The 17125-nt window shown below is 26.9% G+C and overlaps 1 protein-coding gene across 3 annotated transcripts; it reads left to right on the top strand.

Moving 5' to 3' along the window:
• The first annotated feature begins 9677 nt into the window (after positions 1–9677).
• On the top strand, positions 9678–15931 carry LOC113867223 (30S ribosomal protein S1 homolog A-like). Of its 3 annotated transcripts, none has more exons than XM_027502378.1 (8): positions 9678–10676; positions 11351–11429; positions 11506–11577; positions 12400–12480; positions 12618–12715; positions 13719–13844; positions 15111–15159; positions 15245–15907. In XM_027502378.1, exons 1-8 carry the CDS (start codon positions 9802–9804, stop codon positions 15401–15403), a joined length of 1539 nt encoding a protein of 512 aa, XP_027358179.1. In that variant the 5' UTR covers positions 9678–9801; the 3' UTR covers positions 15404–15907. The 3 variants fall into 3 exon arrangements, with proteins under 3 accessions (XP_027358179.1, XP_027358181.1, XP_027358180.1); XM_027502379.1 differs by having other exon boundaries at positions 9719–10680; positions 11355–11429; positions 15245–15658; XM_027502380.1 differs by lacking the exon at positions 11351–11429 and having other exon boundaries at positions 9683–10680; positions 15245–15931.
• The last annotated feature ends 1194 nt before the right edge of the window (positions 15932–17125 follow it).

Below are 17125 nucleotides of genomic sequence, written 5' to 3'. Positions count from 1 at the left end.
TTATTTAATTTACATATAATAAATTATAATTTATTATTTTAGTGATTGTTAAATATAAATTAAATAAAAAATTCAGATTAAATATTTAAATTTATACTAATATAAGATAAAATTACACTAACACGAGAAGATATATGCTTCGTGTATTACATCTAAATATCTATTATTATTCTTCACCGTTTCTTTAGTTACACAAAACAACTAGAGTCGTATTTCGCTGCATGAATGCATGATGCAATGCGTGTGAGAACTTTCATTTTTCAAAATTTCAGTGTATAAAAGAATTACATTTTTTTAAAATAACAAAAGTATCATTTATTCAATATTTCAACGTCTCATGAAGAACAACCTTTTGTGGATCAGGGCCTTCTATTTTATTAAAATATATTATTTAATAAGTTTTATATTATAATAAATATATTTAATGGTTAAAATTTGGTGTAGCGATCATGTCAAAGAATCCATTTCTACATCGTCCATTCCCTATTTTATAAATTTAGAAAATCTTTCTTTCTCTGAAACATATTATTCATGTGCCTAATTTTTCACTTTTCTCTTTTAGACATATGAATTACTCTTTGACAGTGCATAGACATTTTGTCGCTCAGTTTGTAATAATATGGAACACAACGATTCAATATCTTTATTTCAATTTTTTTCTTTTTTGTTATATTTAGAACAAGATTTTATATCATTCATAATTTGATTGACTCACACATACAATATCAAAAATCTATTATTTTTCTTCTTTTTTTTTCTTCATTGAATTTTACTTTTATTTATTTCCCTTTATTTTTTTTCTAATTCTTAAACTTTATCAATTTTTTTCTCTCACTTAAATCACGTTACTTTTGATCTTTTATTCTAAAAAATATTTATGAAAAATCTTCATACATAAAACTTTAGTTTATTTCTTTGAGTTATTAATCGCGAGTGTCGTTCTCGGACAAATTAATAAAAACCGAATTGCATAAAAATTATGTAGTAAGAGGTGCAATCTGAGTCGTCTCCCAACAATGATAACGTTATACGATTATAAAATTTTTAGAGGGAGTTTGATTTATAGAATAACTAATTAGAATCAAAAGTTAAAAATAATTAAAAACTCTAATCCAAGAATTTAGAAGAATTACGACCACTCTATAACCGGATTCCAAGAAGATGCATCAAACAATAAATTAGTGATTAACATTAAATTTGAATGAAACATCAATTCAAATTAAGCATTCACACGAAAATCCTCATGCATTTGATTAACATACAATTTACTCAAAGTTTAGAAACCTCTAGAACCTAATCGATTTGTGTTAATTTAATTCACCAATGCCATTAATCTTAGATCTCAAACCTGAAAATCTAATTCACGTTCCTTAAAACTGAATTACATACATCAATCGAATAATACGTAATCAACTAGATGCATAATCATCAATCCAAATGAATAACTTCAATTCAAAAATATAATTAGCAAAAGGAGAAAATAAGGAAGAGATGAAACCGAATTTATTATTAAATTTATGCCAATGTGAGACCAATCCTCAAGAGTGTCACATCCCTTTTAATCCTTGAATTAGATGGAAATATAAGCCTCCATTAATGGAGAAAAATAACAAGTCGTAAAGGTGAGAGGGGTTAAGAGAGAGAGAAGAGAAGAGAAGAGAAGAGTCAAAAAAATTAAATTCAAAATTTAAAATTTTGTTTGTCACTTTGTTCCATTTTTTCGGTTATGAAAACAGCCTCTTTTTGGTTCGTGGCCTGAAGGAAAATTGTAGCCTTGGATGTCAGCTTCAAAACGTCACTAGAATGGGCTTAATCGGATGTCTATGGACTGAGATATGGCCTAAATACTGCACCTTGCTCAGGATCCACGACTGCAGCGTTCTGACTTTTTCTAGGCCCAGTTTCAACTTCTGATCATCAGAATTGGTTTCTGACCTCTGCATAGGAATTGTGCACCATTCTCTTAGCTTTCCTACAAATCAAGAATCACAATGAAAGGAGTTCTATAACTCAAGATATAGTCCAGAAACCAAAACAGTATTAGAATTTGCCAAATACTGAAAAAATTAAATAAAGCTCAAATAAAATTCAAATATAATAAAATGATTCAATTCAACCAACTAAGCACAAAAGAGGATTAATAAGCTAGGAATTAGAGAAAATAATGTTATAAAAATCCAATTGATCAATTATAAATTAAATTAAGTCATGCCATAATTTTATATCGTAAAAAAATTTTATTTATACAACATCAGAGGGTGAAGTGAGTCATGGCCAAGGATAGAAAAAGAGAGATTTTCACCTAAGAGCAAGAGAAAAAGTGGCCTTTAGAAAATCTCTTATTTACAAGTTAACTCTCAATCAACTAAAGTAAAATAATTTCCTCTCTCCCTAGCTAGCTCAAGTATATGCAATGTATCTCAGTTTTGTTTTAATTTTATTAAAGGACTAAGACGCTAAAACATGGCTTGTTAAACAATTATAATTGGTTCCATTGAACTTTAGATCAAACTTGAACTTTCTTTTTTTCTTTAGAATTACATGAAGAAACACCATCTTTTTACATTAATAAAATAAAAAGAATTAAATATTATATATATTTTAAATTAAAAAATTTACAAAAACATTTTAATTTTAATTATATGTAAGTTAATTAAAATCAACTTTATTATTATTTTACATATTACAAAAGTTGATTTAAATTGATTTAATAATAATATAACATAGAAATCGATTATAATAAATTTTAATTATAAAAAAATTTGATTAATATATTTTAAAAATTTTTGACAGCCATGTGTTGCTAGAGTTATATAGTAGGAAAAAAAATACAAATCGCCTACAGTAACTGTAGTACAATTGCACATTCTGAAACAATACTCCAATCAGGAGTTGCGTCTCCATTAAAAAAAATTAATAATCTAATAATAAATATATAATTTTTAAATATTAAAGAGAATAAAAAAAATCTGACATACTACTTTCAATTTAAAGAGAAAGAGGGTCTTTAAAATTCTTCCTACTCGACAAGTAACTAATATAATAATAATTTAATAACAAATACTTTAATAATAATTAATAAATATATTATTAATTAATAAATAATTATATTTACAAAATAAAATAATTTTTAATTAATAATTAAATAATGAATAAAATATTGATACTATTTGATATAAAAAGTAGAAGACATGTGTCATAAAATAAATAAAAATATGTGGATAATAACAAATATATATATATATATATATATATAAGTTACAGTAATTATATTTCTATAATTGCACAGATTTTTTTTATATATTATTTTTTTACCACAACATATTATTTATTATTATTTTATGTATTAAGAATTACTTTTTTTAGGGTGTATTAAAGTTGATAATGGACAACAGAATACCATTTAATTAGGGAATAAAAAATAGAAAATGCTACAAGCACTAACTAAAGAAATAAAATATACAATAACTAAAATTTGGTATGTAATGTTAAGTTTATACGAAAAGCGACTCTGTATAATAATAATAACCAGTCAATTTCTATATAATCTAAATTGAAATATTTTTATTAATTTTTTTAATTTGGAGCATATATGTAATATCTGATTATTTTTTATTTTATTAATATAAAAAACTCTCACTCTTTCCAAGCCTTAGAAAATACTTTGACAGTATTTTTGGAGAAGAAGAAAAATAAAGTGAAAAGAAACACAGGGAGAAGAAATAGAGTGAAAATGAAGTAAAAAATATTTTATATTTAAATGAGTTAAAATAAAAGGAAAAGAAATAAAAATATAAATTAATTATTTGAATAAATAAATAGGAAAAAAAATATATTATGTTAAAACTAATTGTAAAAAAATAAATTTTATTTATTTAAATATTTATATATTATATAAATATTTGAAATACATACACTTGCAAACATTTAGATATAAACCAAACCCTCAGCATCATCCCTTGTTTTATTTTGGAGAAATAATTTTAAGTTTTGTTTGAAAGTTTGGAGGAAAAAAAATGAAAGGGTTTAAAAGGTAAGAAAGAAAAAGTAAGAAAACTTTTTAAATTGAGAAAACTTAAAAATATGATATTAAGAAAATTTATAAATCTCTTCTTGCTCACCTAAAAACTCTTAACCATGGATAAACATTATATAAATTTTTTGAAAACTATTTTTTAATTAGCTATCTAAAAAGTATTTACACTTCACAAGCTAGTTACTAATATTTCAATGACATTTTTATCTTTCATTTTCTTTTAGAAGACAACTTATTTTTCATTCAATTAAAACTCTATGTACATATATTAATCTCTTCTTGTCTTTTTATTCTCTTCATTTGGACGACAATCCTATTCATATTTTTTTCTCCATTTTTTTTACTGCTCTCTTGTCTCTTCTATTCAAATATATTTTATATTAAAAAAAGATACAACTTAAAATATTTAATGTTCAGAACATACATGGAGAGAAATTTTATTTTTTATATAATTATTTAATTAATTGATTTATACTGAATAAACAAAATAAGTGATATATAATTTTAATATATTAATATAATATTATGTGTCCTTTTAAATCATTTAACACAAATTAGTCGGTTACACAACTTATTTACTAAGATTATGTTTGGTAAAGGTAGCTTATAACTTATTTAGGAATTTATAATTTAGTGACTCAGTCAATGAACTTGTAGAGATGCTTGGTAAAATAAAAAGTCATTTAAGATAGTGTTTAACTTTCAAAATTAGCTACCAATATTTCTATTATATTTTTACCTTTTATTTTTTTAAAAAAAAGAAGACAGTTCACCTACTATATAATTAAAATCTAATATACATACGTTAATTTTATTTTATTTTTTCTTTTCACATTCACAACAGTTTCAACTATTTTTTTCTCTATTTTTTTTATTTACTCCCCTATCTCTTTTATCTAAATGTATTTTATATTAATATATATATATATATAGCTTATAATATTTTTTATGTTCAACTATATATTAAGAGAAATTTTATTTTTATATATAATTATTTAATTAATTAATCATAAATAAATAAAATTAATGATAATTAAATTTAATATTAAGTTAATATAATATTATATATCATTTTATGTCATTTTATATTAATCATCTAGTTACACAACTAGTCTGACAAATAATTTTAATTCTATAAATTATCTATACAATTATAAACATTTAACTATATTCACAGTTAGAAGCTTACAACTCATTTTACCAAAATAATTTTAATTTTATAAGCTACTTATGCAATTATAAACTTTCAACTATCTTCACTGCTAAAAGCTATAAGTTTGTAGTTTTTAATTTATTTTACCAAACAAATCCTTCTAAATCCACTTCCTTTTACTTTCCTACTTTTTCCACCCATGTAAGAATTAACATCGACAATTTATAACTATGTTAACAAAAGAGAAACAACATTATAATATTACTATAACTTATCATAAAAAAAAAATATTTTTGCTTATATACAGAAATGATTTGTTAATATTAGATGTTAGACTTAAATATTTACATCACTAATAACCTTTCATAAAATACAAAATTAATTTTATAAAATTTTATATAAAAAAAATAAGAATACATATTTATTATTGATTTTATTTGTCTAGTGTTATATTTTTAAAATATAAATAAATATAAAATTTTAAATAACATACCTACAAATGTTCAAATTATATAAAATTTGAGATACATCAGCACGAAAATAATATAAAATAATTTAACAATTAAATTATTCAATATTTTATTTTATAAAAAAGTTATTAATAGATATAACTATTAAATTTTCACAACTAATATCAATAAATTCTGATATATATAATTTATTAAGGATGAATTTAAGTATTTAAAGTAACAAGTTTAATAGCCTTTTCTAATATTTAATTACACATAATTTAATAATTAAGAATAAAATTTATACTTTATAAATAATTTTATACATATGATAAATTTATTTTAAACAATAAATTTTTATAAAAATTATTATGACTTAAGTCTATTACTACTAATGCATCAAAATGATAAAATTTTAATAAATAAACAATTTTAAAATAATATTTTTATTGTATAGTGTCTAAAAAATTAATTAAATGTCAATAATCAATATATATCATAAACCATAGATATAAGAGTAAATTCTAAATTTAAGAAAATAGAAAAAAATTAAAATTATTCTTATAAATATAAAAGTAAGTATTTACATAAAATATAAAAAGTTATATAAGGTAATAAAAAAAATTAAATAACAACTTTAATTTCTAAAATTTAGAATAAAATTAACAAAGAGGTTAGTAAAAAGTGAAACCATTATTGTAGGAAAAAGTATAATTCATACACTATTCTATGTCAATTTTAATTTTAAAATGTACACATTTGGTGAGTTGCGAAGAAAAATAGCTTCACCAATGCTTTACTTTCTAAATAATAAATGATCAGTTATAATACGACGGTTGATTGATAATTTTTTGTTAAATTATATTTGATTAAACCCTCATTTTAGTACTTGAGATAGTAAACATAAACTATTTTAATCTCAAAAATTTTAAAAATATCATATTAATTTTTAACTTCAATTTTTATTGGACATTTTAGTTCTTAAATTTAAATACCATTAATAGATAGTAACAAAATATTAACATGTCACGTTAAATAACATGTATGATTAATTACATAATAAAAATAATGCTATTATGGTATGATATTGATCAATATCATCCTTGGACAAATAAAAAGTAATTTAAATACAATAAACTAGGAGACAAACTTATATCATTCTCCTAAGGACCTCTGTCACATATGTTAAAAATGAAACACACAAATTTGGAAGGATTTTGAAGCAAGTTAGAATGTAATTAAGAAATTAAAATACAAAAAAATTTAATAAATCAAAAGCGATTGACCTACGAGTTCTACTCTACAAAACATATTTGATTTTAAAATCAATTTTAATCTAATTTATGAATTCAAATTAAAAAAACATATGTCTTAGATCAATTTGATACAATACTTCTCAATCCAATCTTGAAAGTCCAAACTATATGAATCAATGTTTTGGATTGTACGAGTAATAAATTCAGCACACACGAATCATCCAAAATCGTATCAACACAATTTGAGACCGAATTAAAATTATTTGTGATAGAATTGAGAAGGTAAGAAAAAGTTTTGAATTGGATTGAAATAGAAAATATTACCTTATCTCTTTGCAGGATTGAATTTGTAGATCGATCTATGAAATTATTCCTCCAACACAATTGTAAACACAAACATGAGTTTTAGGGTAATTATTATGGAAAAGCTAAAACAACATTGCAAGAAGAGAAGGAACAAGAAAGAAATCAAATTAACTCAAAGTCAAAAAATAATAAAAAAGTAAAAAGAAAGAAAGTAAAAAAGAAGTTCGCATTCCAATTCATCCAACTTCCTCTCATTATATAGATGTTATCCCTAAACTACACCTAAGCTAATAGGTTCAAAGCACAAAATGGATAAGCTTAATTAGACTCAAATCTTAATAACTAACTACTAATGGACATTTAATTCTTGTAATAGTATTAGGGCCCAACTTCAAATGTCCACAACTTTTAGGTCAAAACTCCAAATCTAGTGAACTAGGTGTCAAATCTAACCTCTTTAAGTTAGCTTTCCAACATAATAAAAGTCACTAAAAAAACTCCATTTGCATTAAGAGTTATAACTAAAATAGTGAACAAAAGTCAAAAGTACTAAAATGTAAGAATTATGTAAAATTACTAATTAAGGCATAAATAGGCTCAAACCAATAAAACTAGCCTAAAATAATAAAGTAATAATAAAAATAGTGTCAAGAGGTATTGATTAAAGATACTAAAGTATCAATCTAATATGATTCATCATGTATATATTTTTATTTTATTTTACTCATTGAGATTATTACTAATAGGTATTTTAGTCCCTAAGATTATCACCAATAGACATTTTAGTCCCATGTTCTTAAAATTTTGCATCTACCCATCATTCTTCTTTTTCATTTTTCGTTATCAGCAACTACCACCGTTTGTGTTCTTAGTTGGCAACAATCTCAATTTTTTTTTCAGATGTCATCTCAGCCTTTGTTCACTTGAAAATTTAGGGTATCCTTCCCAATTGCTACACTTACCCTTTTGTCATTAAATCCTATTCAAGCATGTACAAAGTCTTTGAAGAAAAATTAGTTTATGGGTTTGTGTTCAGGTGTGGTGTGGATTATGATATCTTTGTGGACACTAATTTGATTGATATGTATGATAAATGTGAAGAGATTCGTTGCTTGCAAGGTGTTTCATGAAATGTCACAAAGGAATTTAGTTTCTTGGATTGCTATGGTTGTTGGGTGTCACTATTAGGGATGTTGTGGAGGAGAAGTTGTTTGGTGATATGCCATAGAGAAATGTGACTTCTTGGAACACAATGATGCAATGGTTTATGAAAGTGGGGGATTTGAATTGTGGAATGAGCTGGTTTGATGTTATGCTTAATAATAATAATGTTTTTTTTCACCACCATGATTGATGTGTATGCAAAGTCAGGTGATAGGACATCCTCAAGATTCTTGTTTGAACAACTTACGAAAAAGGATGTTCTCATTTTACTACCATGATTGATAAGTTTTTGTTGATTAACTTAATATTTGTTTAAGCTCAATTGAGTCAATTAGTGCTAGATGGTAACAACTTTGTCACCTACAAAGAACGTAGATAGTGACTGACGATAGTAGTTTTTAATGAGAGAATAAAAAAAAAAGAAAAAGAAAATGAATAGATAAAAAAATTTAAGAATAAGAGATTAAAATGTTTGTTGGTGATAATTTTATAGATTAAAATGTTTGATAAATGACAATCTTAAAGAATAAAATGAAATGAAAACATATATTATATTAATTTTGTCACATAATCAATTATACATATCTTGACATGTTAACACTTTGTTATTGTTTATTAACACTTTTTAGGTCTAGAGATTAAAATGCTCGACTTTGATGAAATTTAGAGACTAATGTGACATTTCTTAAATTTTAAAAATTAAAATATCTAACGCTTACTATTTTAGTGACTAAAATGATGATTTAGTCAATTATATTTATTACACTATTTATCTTTAATATAATGCATGTTTTTAATAAAAAATATTTTTAAATATTTAAATTCAATATTGATAATTAAAATTTTAAAGACTAATGGATTAAATTAATAAATTCATCCCTTAATTCTTAATTTTGTTTCAATTAGGTTTCATAATTTTTTTTTCATTTTAATCTTTTAAGTTATAAAAATATTTTTAATAAGTTTTTTTAATCAAAATTGTTAACCCTGTTGAAAAATTGCTCTTTATCTTCGAAGAAAATAATTAAAACATTTGTCTAAATATACTATATATTTTTTTTTCAAAATTTATGTAGTAAAAGAAGATGAATTATGATTTTTTATATGAATTTAATGTTTTTTACAGGAAAAAAATTATTTAAAATACTTTTAACTTGACATATCGAAATAAAAAAAAATTATAAAAAAATTAAAATAAAACAAAAATTAAAAGATTGATTTGCTGATTTAGCCAGACTAATATTAAGTGGGCTCAAATCCCTAATGCAATTGAAAAATTGTACTAGATAATTCGTGGGTATCACTCCGAATTGAAATCCAACCAGATTCTAATTTCTTGAAGTAAATAGAGGGAGGATAGAACGAAGAAATATGAAACACAGTCCCTGTAACTGATAACACAATCAAATTTCATGACCGTGTGTGTGTCACCATACAATGATGCCATTCATTCTTTGTTCCTGTAAGTCCCTTTGCTTTCCCAAACACACATCACCTCTTAATCATGCCCACGATTTCACTAACACTTTGTGGAACAAACCACATGCAGCGAACCCCATTAAACCCCCATCTCCAACACCCCAAAATTTTTTCCCTTTTACAAATAAATTCGCAATTTTGGGCACTACCCATGTTCCATTTTGCTCAAGGGATGTGGAATTTGTTGGCTTTTATGGGAACAAGTTATCTAAGGAAACTCTTGTTGATGATAGAAGCCAAGAGCATGAAACTGAAACACTTGAGTTGCTGAATAAACCTTCGCTGATTCCCATTAAAAATGGGTCATCTTCTGAAACTGAATTGCACACAGAAAAAGCTTCCACAGAAGAGGAGGCTTTGGCACCCTTTATGAAGTTTTTGAAAGGGGGTGATTCTGTGTTGGAAGACTCTGATGAAAGAGATGATGAAAATGAAGAAGCTAAGGAGGTTGAAGTTGATGATAAGTACTATGAGCCCAGACCTGGGGATTTTGTGGTTGGAGTTGTTGTTTCAGGCAACCAGAACAAGATCAATGTAAATGTGGGAGCAGAGTTACCAGGGACAATGTTGACAAAGGAGGTGCTTCCCTTGTATGGGAATGAGATGGAACACTTGTTATGTGATGTTAACAAGGATGTAGGGAATCTTATGGTTCAGGGGAAGATGGGAATTCTGAAGAATGATGATGCAATAGACACGGTGCCGGTGCCGGGAGGAACTGTTGTTGAGATTGGAACTGTTTTGTTTGCTGAGGTTTTAGGTAGAACACTTGCTGGTAGGCCATTGCTTTCTACCAGAAGGCTTTTCCGCCGGATTGCTTGGCATCGACTGAGGCAGGTTTATCTCCTCCTTTCATTTTTCTTTTTACTTGACTTACATGTTTCTAGTGTGGTGGATAAGGCAACTTTCATGTAGAATTTGTGAGTTGGATGCAATTGCAATAGTTCTTATGACTGCTTAGTTGGAAACTAGGAAGCTTGAATACAATAGAGGACATGACTATGACACTACACCAACAAAAAGAAAGAGCAAATGAAGGAAAGTTATAGGACTTGATGGTTAAGGCTAGAATAGAAGCATAAATCTTAAATTCAAATAAAGACATCACTGTTTCAAAATTCAATGGTAATCATTGTGAACACAATAAAATACTACCATTTATCTAATTACGACATCTCATCCATATTGATACAAAAATTTAAAAGTAAAATAATTCTAGGATGTAGGCTGGGCGTGTTTGACACTGGCACAATAACTTTGACATGTCCTTGGCTCTTTGTTTCCTAGGTTGGAAAGGTTATTATCATATATTGGTAAGGTACGAAAATGTTATAACACATGTATACTTGTATAGTATTTAGTTATAGTCAGCAAGGAATTATGAGATAACAAAAATTGAAAACCATGATCTTGTGCCAGATATTTGTTTTAATCAATTTTAACACCTACAAATACAAATAACTTATTTTGATGATGAGATTTAAATCTTCTGCTTTTAATGTGTTAGACAGTTAAAACAGCTCAATGAACCTATAGAGGTTAGAATCACAGAGTGGAATACTAAGGGCCTGCTGACAAGGATTGAGGTCTGTGTCAATATCGTTAATATTTAATTTCATGTATCGAGTAAATGATTATCTCTTCTTGAATTTGGATCTGCAGGGTTTACGAGCTTTCCTACCTAAGGCTGAGCTTATGAAAAGAGTAAATTGCTCTACTGAATTGAAAGAGAATGTGAGTTTCAGGTTTTCAGTCCTGGAGTTTTCCTCCTAAAATAAATAAAATATAAAATAAAATTTTATTTTTGGAGCTTATGAGCTTCATCTGAATTCTGATACTCTATGATTGTATTATTTGCTAATAAGTGGATTAGCATGTAACAATATTTATAATTCACTGATATGGATAGTGCAATTGGGCTCAATTGAAGTCTTCTGTGGCTTCAGTCTATCTTGCCTGTATTATCTTCCTGTCAATTTTGTTGTTGCTTTCAATTGATTCCATTATCTTTTCAAGCATTAGGCATGTTTGAGCCTTAAGAAAATGGCTGATATTTTAAGTTTTTTAATAACTACTTATTAAATAAGTATCCTAGGAATATTTAACATTTAAGAACATTTTGTTCTGACTATGTATTCAAAACAACGTCTTCTCTAATTGCTTCAGTAAGATCTCTATATTTGGCCTCAGGCTTATATTTTTTTATTTTATTTTGTATTTCTTTTTCAAAAAATGTAAACCAGTCTTTTCAAATTCTTATACTCATAATTCATGGGGGAGTTAAAAATATGAAAAATGGTGATAAAGTTCTACTGCATAAATACTGTAGGATCAGCCTCCTCTCGGTTAATGTATGTAGTTTATTTTTCAAATTCAATTGCTCAGCACATGACATGAAAAATTATTTCTCTACTTAAAAACAACCTTATTTTCCAGTTTCTTAACATCTGGAAAACTATTTTAGTTTGAACATTTGATGTTTCAGTCATTATTCATTGTTTTTAGTCTTCATTTTATTTCCTTAGCCCTTATAACTGTTTGATGATAATCATGTAGATGGGACGTCATATGTATGTACAAATTACTCTAGTAGATGAAGCTAAAAACAATTTGATAATTAGTCAGAAGGAAGCTTGGGTCAGTACTCAAATCTGTCTATTTACTTCTTTATTGTTGCCTAGTTTCAATATTTCAGTATTGGACTTGGATCTTTTAGTTTTGCTTTCTTTTTTTCTTCTTTTGAAATTCATACTGTGATTAATATAATGTTGCAGGAAAAGCTACATCTTCGAGAAGGAACACTTCTAGAAGGGACTGTGAAAAAGATCCTTCCTTATGGAGCTCAAATTATGATAGGAAAAACGAATAGAAGGTGAGTGATATCTGGGGTATAGATTGCTAAGTTGTTATTTATGCTTCCTTTTCCCTGTTGGGTAAGTCAGAACTTTATTCAAAGGATTCATTAGATGCAATTCTTATTTCCAAGGAATTATTCTGTCTGGGTGTATTGTTGGATACTTAAATGCTTCCAACTTCCCTGCTTTGATGTTGCCACTTGTGAGAAAAGAAAAGTGAACGCAAGTTGATCCTACATATGGCAGTTAGGAAGATGGAAAACAAACTAGATAATTCATGCACAACAACCTGAATGTTTTTTGTAGGTAAAACCTACTCATTCACCTTTGAAATTGATGAAATTGTGAAGGCCTGCTTAAACTCTAGCAAGATTAAATTGTCCAGTCATTGCAGTTAAACAATTAGGTGAATTACCACTATGTTTGTTGCCCACTTTTAAATATTCCTCCTATAGCAGCATTTGAAACTGTTGAATTGAGTAGACTGTCATAGAAGTATTAATTTGAGTGTTTTCTTTTCTGCCATGCCAAAAAATTCAGTCACCCCCTTATGGAGTTTTTCTAGCTGATGTCTTGTGTATTTTAACTTTCAATTTCTTCACACTATTTTGTTTTCAAATTGAGCTCCATGGCTATGTTGATGAAACAATTTTAAACATGCTTAGAAATGTAAGGTGAATCATCATTCCTTGGACGATCACAATTTTTTCTTTCTTACTCCCATGCTTATTATTCTTTTCTTAATACTCATGAGCATTAAGCACATACCTATCCTTTTTCGTTTTCTGGAAAGAGTTGCATCATCTGAGATTCTGGCTTGGCTGTTTTGTTGTAAAGTGCTTTACTTTGTCATGCCATTCTCCTTATTATCTTCAACATTTGCATATCTTTGTATATATATATAACCTCACATTTAATTTATCATGAGTTTTAATTGTTTAGTTCATCAAGCTGACATTTTTTGGTACCTTCAGTATATATATAACCTGACATTCAAATTAATCTGTTGGATACCTTCAGTGGATTGCTTCATGTTTCAAATATCACTCGAGCTGAGATTACTTCTGTCAGTGACATACTTTCCATTGATGAGAAGGTTAAAGTTCTGGTTGTGAAGTCAGTGACTCCTGATAAAATTTCTTTAAGGTAATAGATTGTTGACTATTGACTTCCATATGTAATTGTGGAGTGTCTTTGGTACTGTTTATTTGGGGATATTTAATGAATAAGAATAAAACTTACAAGATAATTAAAAATTAAAAATTAAAATTCCTATTCCTAGCCCTCCCCCTTACGGCACAAGAACTCCTTACAAAGTTAGGCATCACCCAGCCTCAAGAAAAGGTTAAAATAAGGTAACTAAAAAGTTAAAATAAAATTGGGACATATCCACAATGAATAAAAAGAAAGAAAAACACCTGCATTATAAGAGTGCCATGTCTTCAGAGTTCAGAGATATCAAGTGGCTTGAAACCCCATCATCACATGATTTTTTTGGATGCCCTTGGTTTTAAATGGCTCTTTCTTGAACATGCTACAATTCGTTTCTGTTAAAGCCATTCTTGTTTTACAATCGAATTTGGTATTTTAACAAGTTTAGGAAAGAAATGCGTTTAGGTCATGAGAATAGGTCCAAATAAACTAATTATCTTTTGTTTCATGCAAATTAATCAATAAAAAAAAATTCATTGAAAAAGAAAATTTTAACTGGGAAATTATAGTGAAAATACAGGCTGGCTGGAGAATAAGATATCCTCCATGCTGAAATGTTATGTAAAATGGTTTGATACATTTTTGAAAAATGTAGAGACTATTTGGTTTGAAAAAATGTTCTATTTTCACTTTTAATTATAGAAATGACACATTTTCATTTTGTTTTTGGTTTTCAAATATATGTATAGGAAGCAATAAAACAACTATTGTTTCCTATACAAATATTTGAAAATAGGAAACAAAAAGAAAACAAAGTAATGTTTTTGTAATTAAATAAAAAATAAAAATAGAAAACAGTCTCAAACCGAACAGTCTCGTAGTTTTCCGATTTTTAGATCTGGCTTTGCTGCCACACGTAAAAGAAAAGGACCAAAAGATGTGAGCACAATTCCAATACTTAATGATAATTCATGAGTTTGAGTGAGACTCCGAGAGAAGCGAACCTAGTTACCTAATGATACAACTAGGAGAAAAGGATTGAACTATTTGTTCCTTTCGTTCCTTCTATGGGGGTTTCTTGCAAAGTGTGATAAATTAACTTTGTAGTAGTAGAGAGTATTTGGGCTCACTCTGCTGACATTTTATTTGTTCTTTACCAAGAGACATTTTCTTTAACAACCCTTTCTCTCAAAACTAGTGTTATAGAAACATAAGTTCTATAAATTACTGCTGATGTCTATTTGCCTTCTCGGAGTGCAGCATTGCGGACCTTGAAAGTGAACCTGGTCTATTTCTATCAAATAAAGAGGTATATATTCCTTTTCTTTGTATCAAAGGTCTTTGGTTTGAATTAGATTGATCTTGACAAATGCTTGTTTATTTTCTGCCAATAGAGAGTATTTTTGGAGGCTGATATGATGGCAAAGAAATACAGGGAAAAGCTACCTCCTCCTCTTATTACTCAACTACCCCAACCCCTCCCAAACAACACCATGCCTTTTGAAAATGAAGCACTTTATGCTAACTGGAAGTGGTTCAACTTTGAGAAATAATGAAGAAACAGATTAGCGTTGAAAGTAGTTGAAAGCATGAAGTTATTCATGGGCAAGCTTGATTGAGTACTTGACATTGCAAGGAGCACCCACTTCCCAAATAGAGACTTTCCTTCTTAGAAGAAACATTATAAAGCTTTTGATTCAATTTTTATTCTCATGATGAGTTCATTGGCATGGATTGTATAGAGCGCACAACCAATAACGGATGGGGTTCAAAGACATCATCTAAGTGTTATTTGCTTTTATTTTTGTGGCCTTCATATAAAAAATAACTTTTCCCAATCTTTTTAGCTAGTCGTTCTATGGGTAGATTCATGTAGTTGTATGTAAATTTCTGTGTAAGTTATAGTTACATTTGTTCACTGATGCTTTACTTTTCACCTTGTTTCCTTCTCTGTCTTTGCATCTCCTTTTGTTTTTGTTTAAGGGTTTGTATCGCGCGTGTTGCTAATTTCCAGATAACGATTGATGTTCCAAGATATTAAATCATTTGATGTTTCGTCAACAAAATTTTACCCGTAGTTGCATAGATTATCTTGTTCGTAGCTTGAAACACAGGACAAGTGTTTGCGAGTCTATCAACAAACCTATATTTCTAGGTAGATACCATCTACATTAATTATTCAAATTGATGTCTAATTATCTGTTTAAAATTCGAATTTAATTTAAATATATTGACAATATAATTTTTTATTTCTATCATTCAATTATAAACTAGCAGATCATATCAGTAAACATCATTGATATAAAAGTTATATTTATGATGTATTCCAATTAGTTGACCATGTAAAAATATTCATGCTGATAATATATCAAAATTAAACTCTTAAAATTATTCACTACGTGTGTTTTCTTATAAGAAGTTCCAACAAATATTTATGATTTTATATAATCAAAATAAAGATAATACATTAAATTTTGAGTAATTTATGTTGAATATACAAATATTTAAAGAAATAAAATTATCATTCTAAAAGAAGTTTAGATGATTTATTTGTAATTTTAAAATTATTTATTTAGTTTTTCACTTCATTTTTTTATAAGTAATATCACATTATCAGAATTTGATTTGATATAAATTAAAATATAATAAATTTAATTTTTGGTCGGACCTAAACAATTAAGTGTTAGAATGCTTTAATAGCCTGTGACTCAAGTAGGGTATAAAGGGGGAGAAGTTTAAGTCGTAACTCCCATTGCATGCTATCTACCGAATTTTGATGACTTCAGTATTTTCATTTTCATTTTTGGATGAAATTATATAACTTATAAGTTGTAGTCTAATGTGAAATTTGGTTTGAATTTTCATGATTTTTTAAAGTTATTTCTAATTGAAATGGACTTTTAATTCCCCTTCAAATGGTCATGGCAAATTTTTAAGTCTCGATTTTTCAGTAGTGTTAATATATATATATATATATATATATATATATATATATCCTACGTTCAACAGGACTGAAAACTATCAATATTTTCGGTCCTTTATGGTGTGAATAACTAATTTTTATTTTGATTCTTTTTTAAAATAATAAAACAAAATTTCAAAATAAAAATTAAAAATAATAATTAGATTTTGTAGGAGGTTAAGATAATGGATAAAAACTAATTTAAAAATTCAATTTTTTTTTAATTTTTAAATTGAAAATAGGTAGTGGATCAGTGACTAAAAATTGACTTAATTTTTTTTAAAATAATTAAAATAGTGTGTAGATTTTTAGA

This window comes from Abrus precatorius, unplaced genomic scaffold (assembly GCF_003935025.1).
Source record: "Abrus precatorius isolate BTA unplaced genomic scaffold, Abrus_2018 Scaffold5, whole genome shotgun sequence".
NCBI classification, from domain to species: domain Eukaryota; kingdom Viridiplantae; phylum Streptophyta; class Magnoliopsida; order Fabales; family Fabaceae; genus Abrus; species Abrus precatorius.
This window is presented reverse-complemented; position numbering and strand designations above follow the sequence as displayed.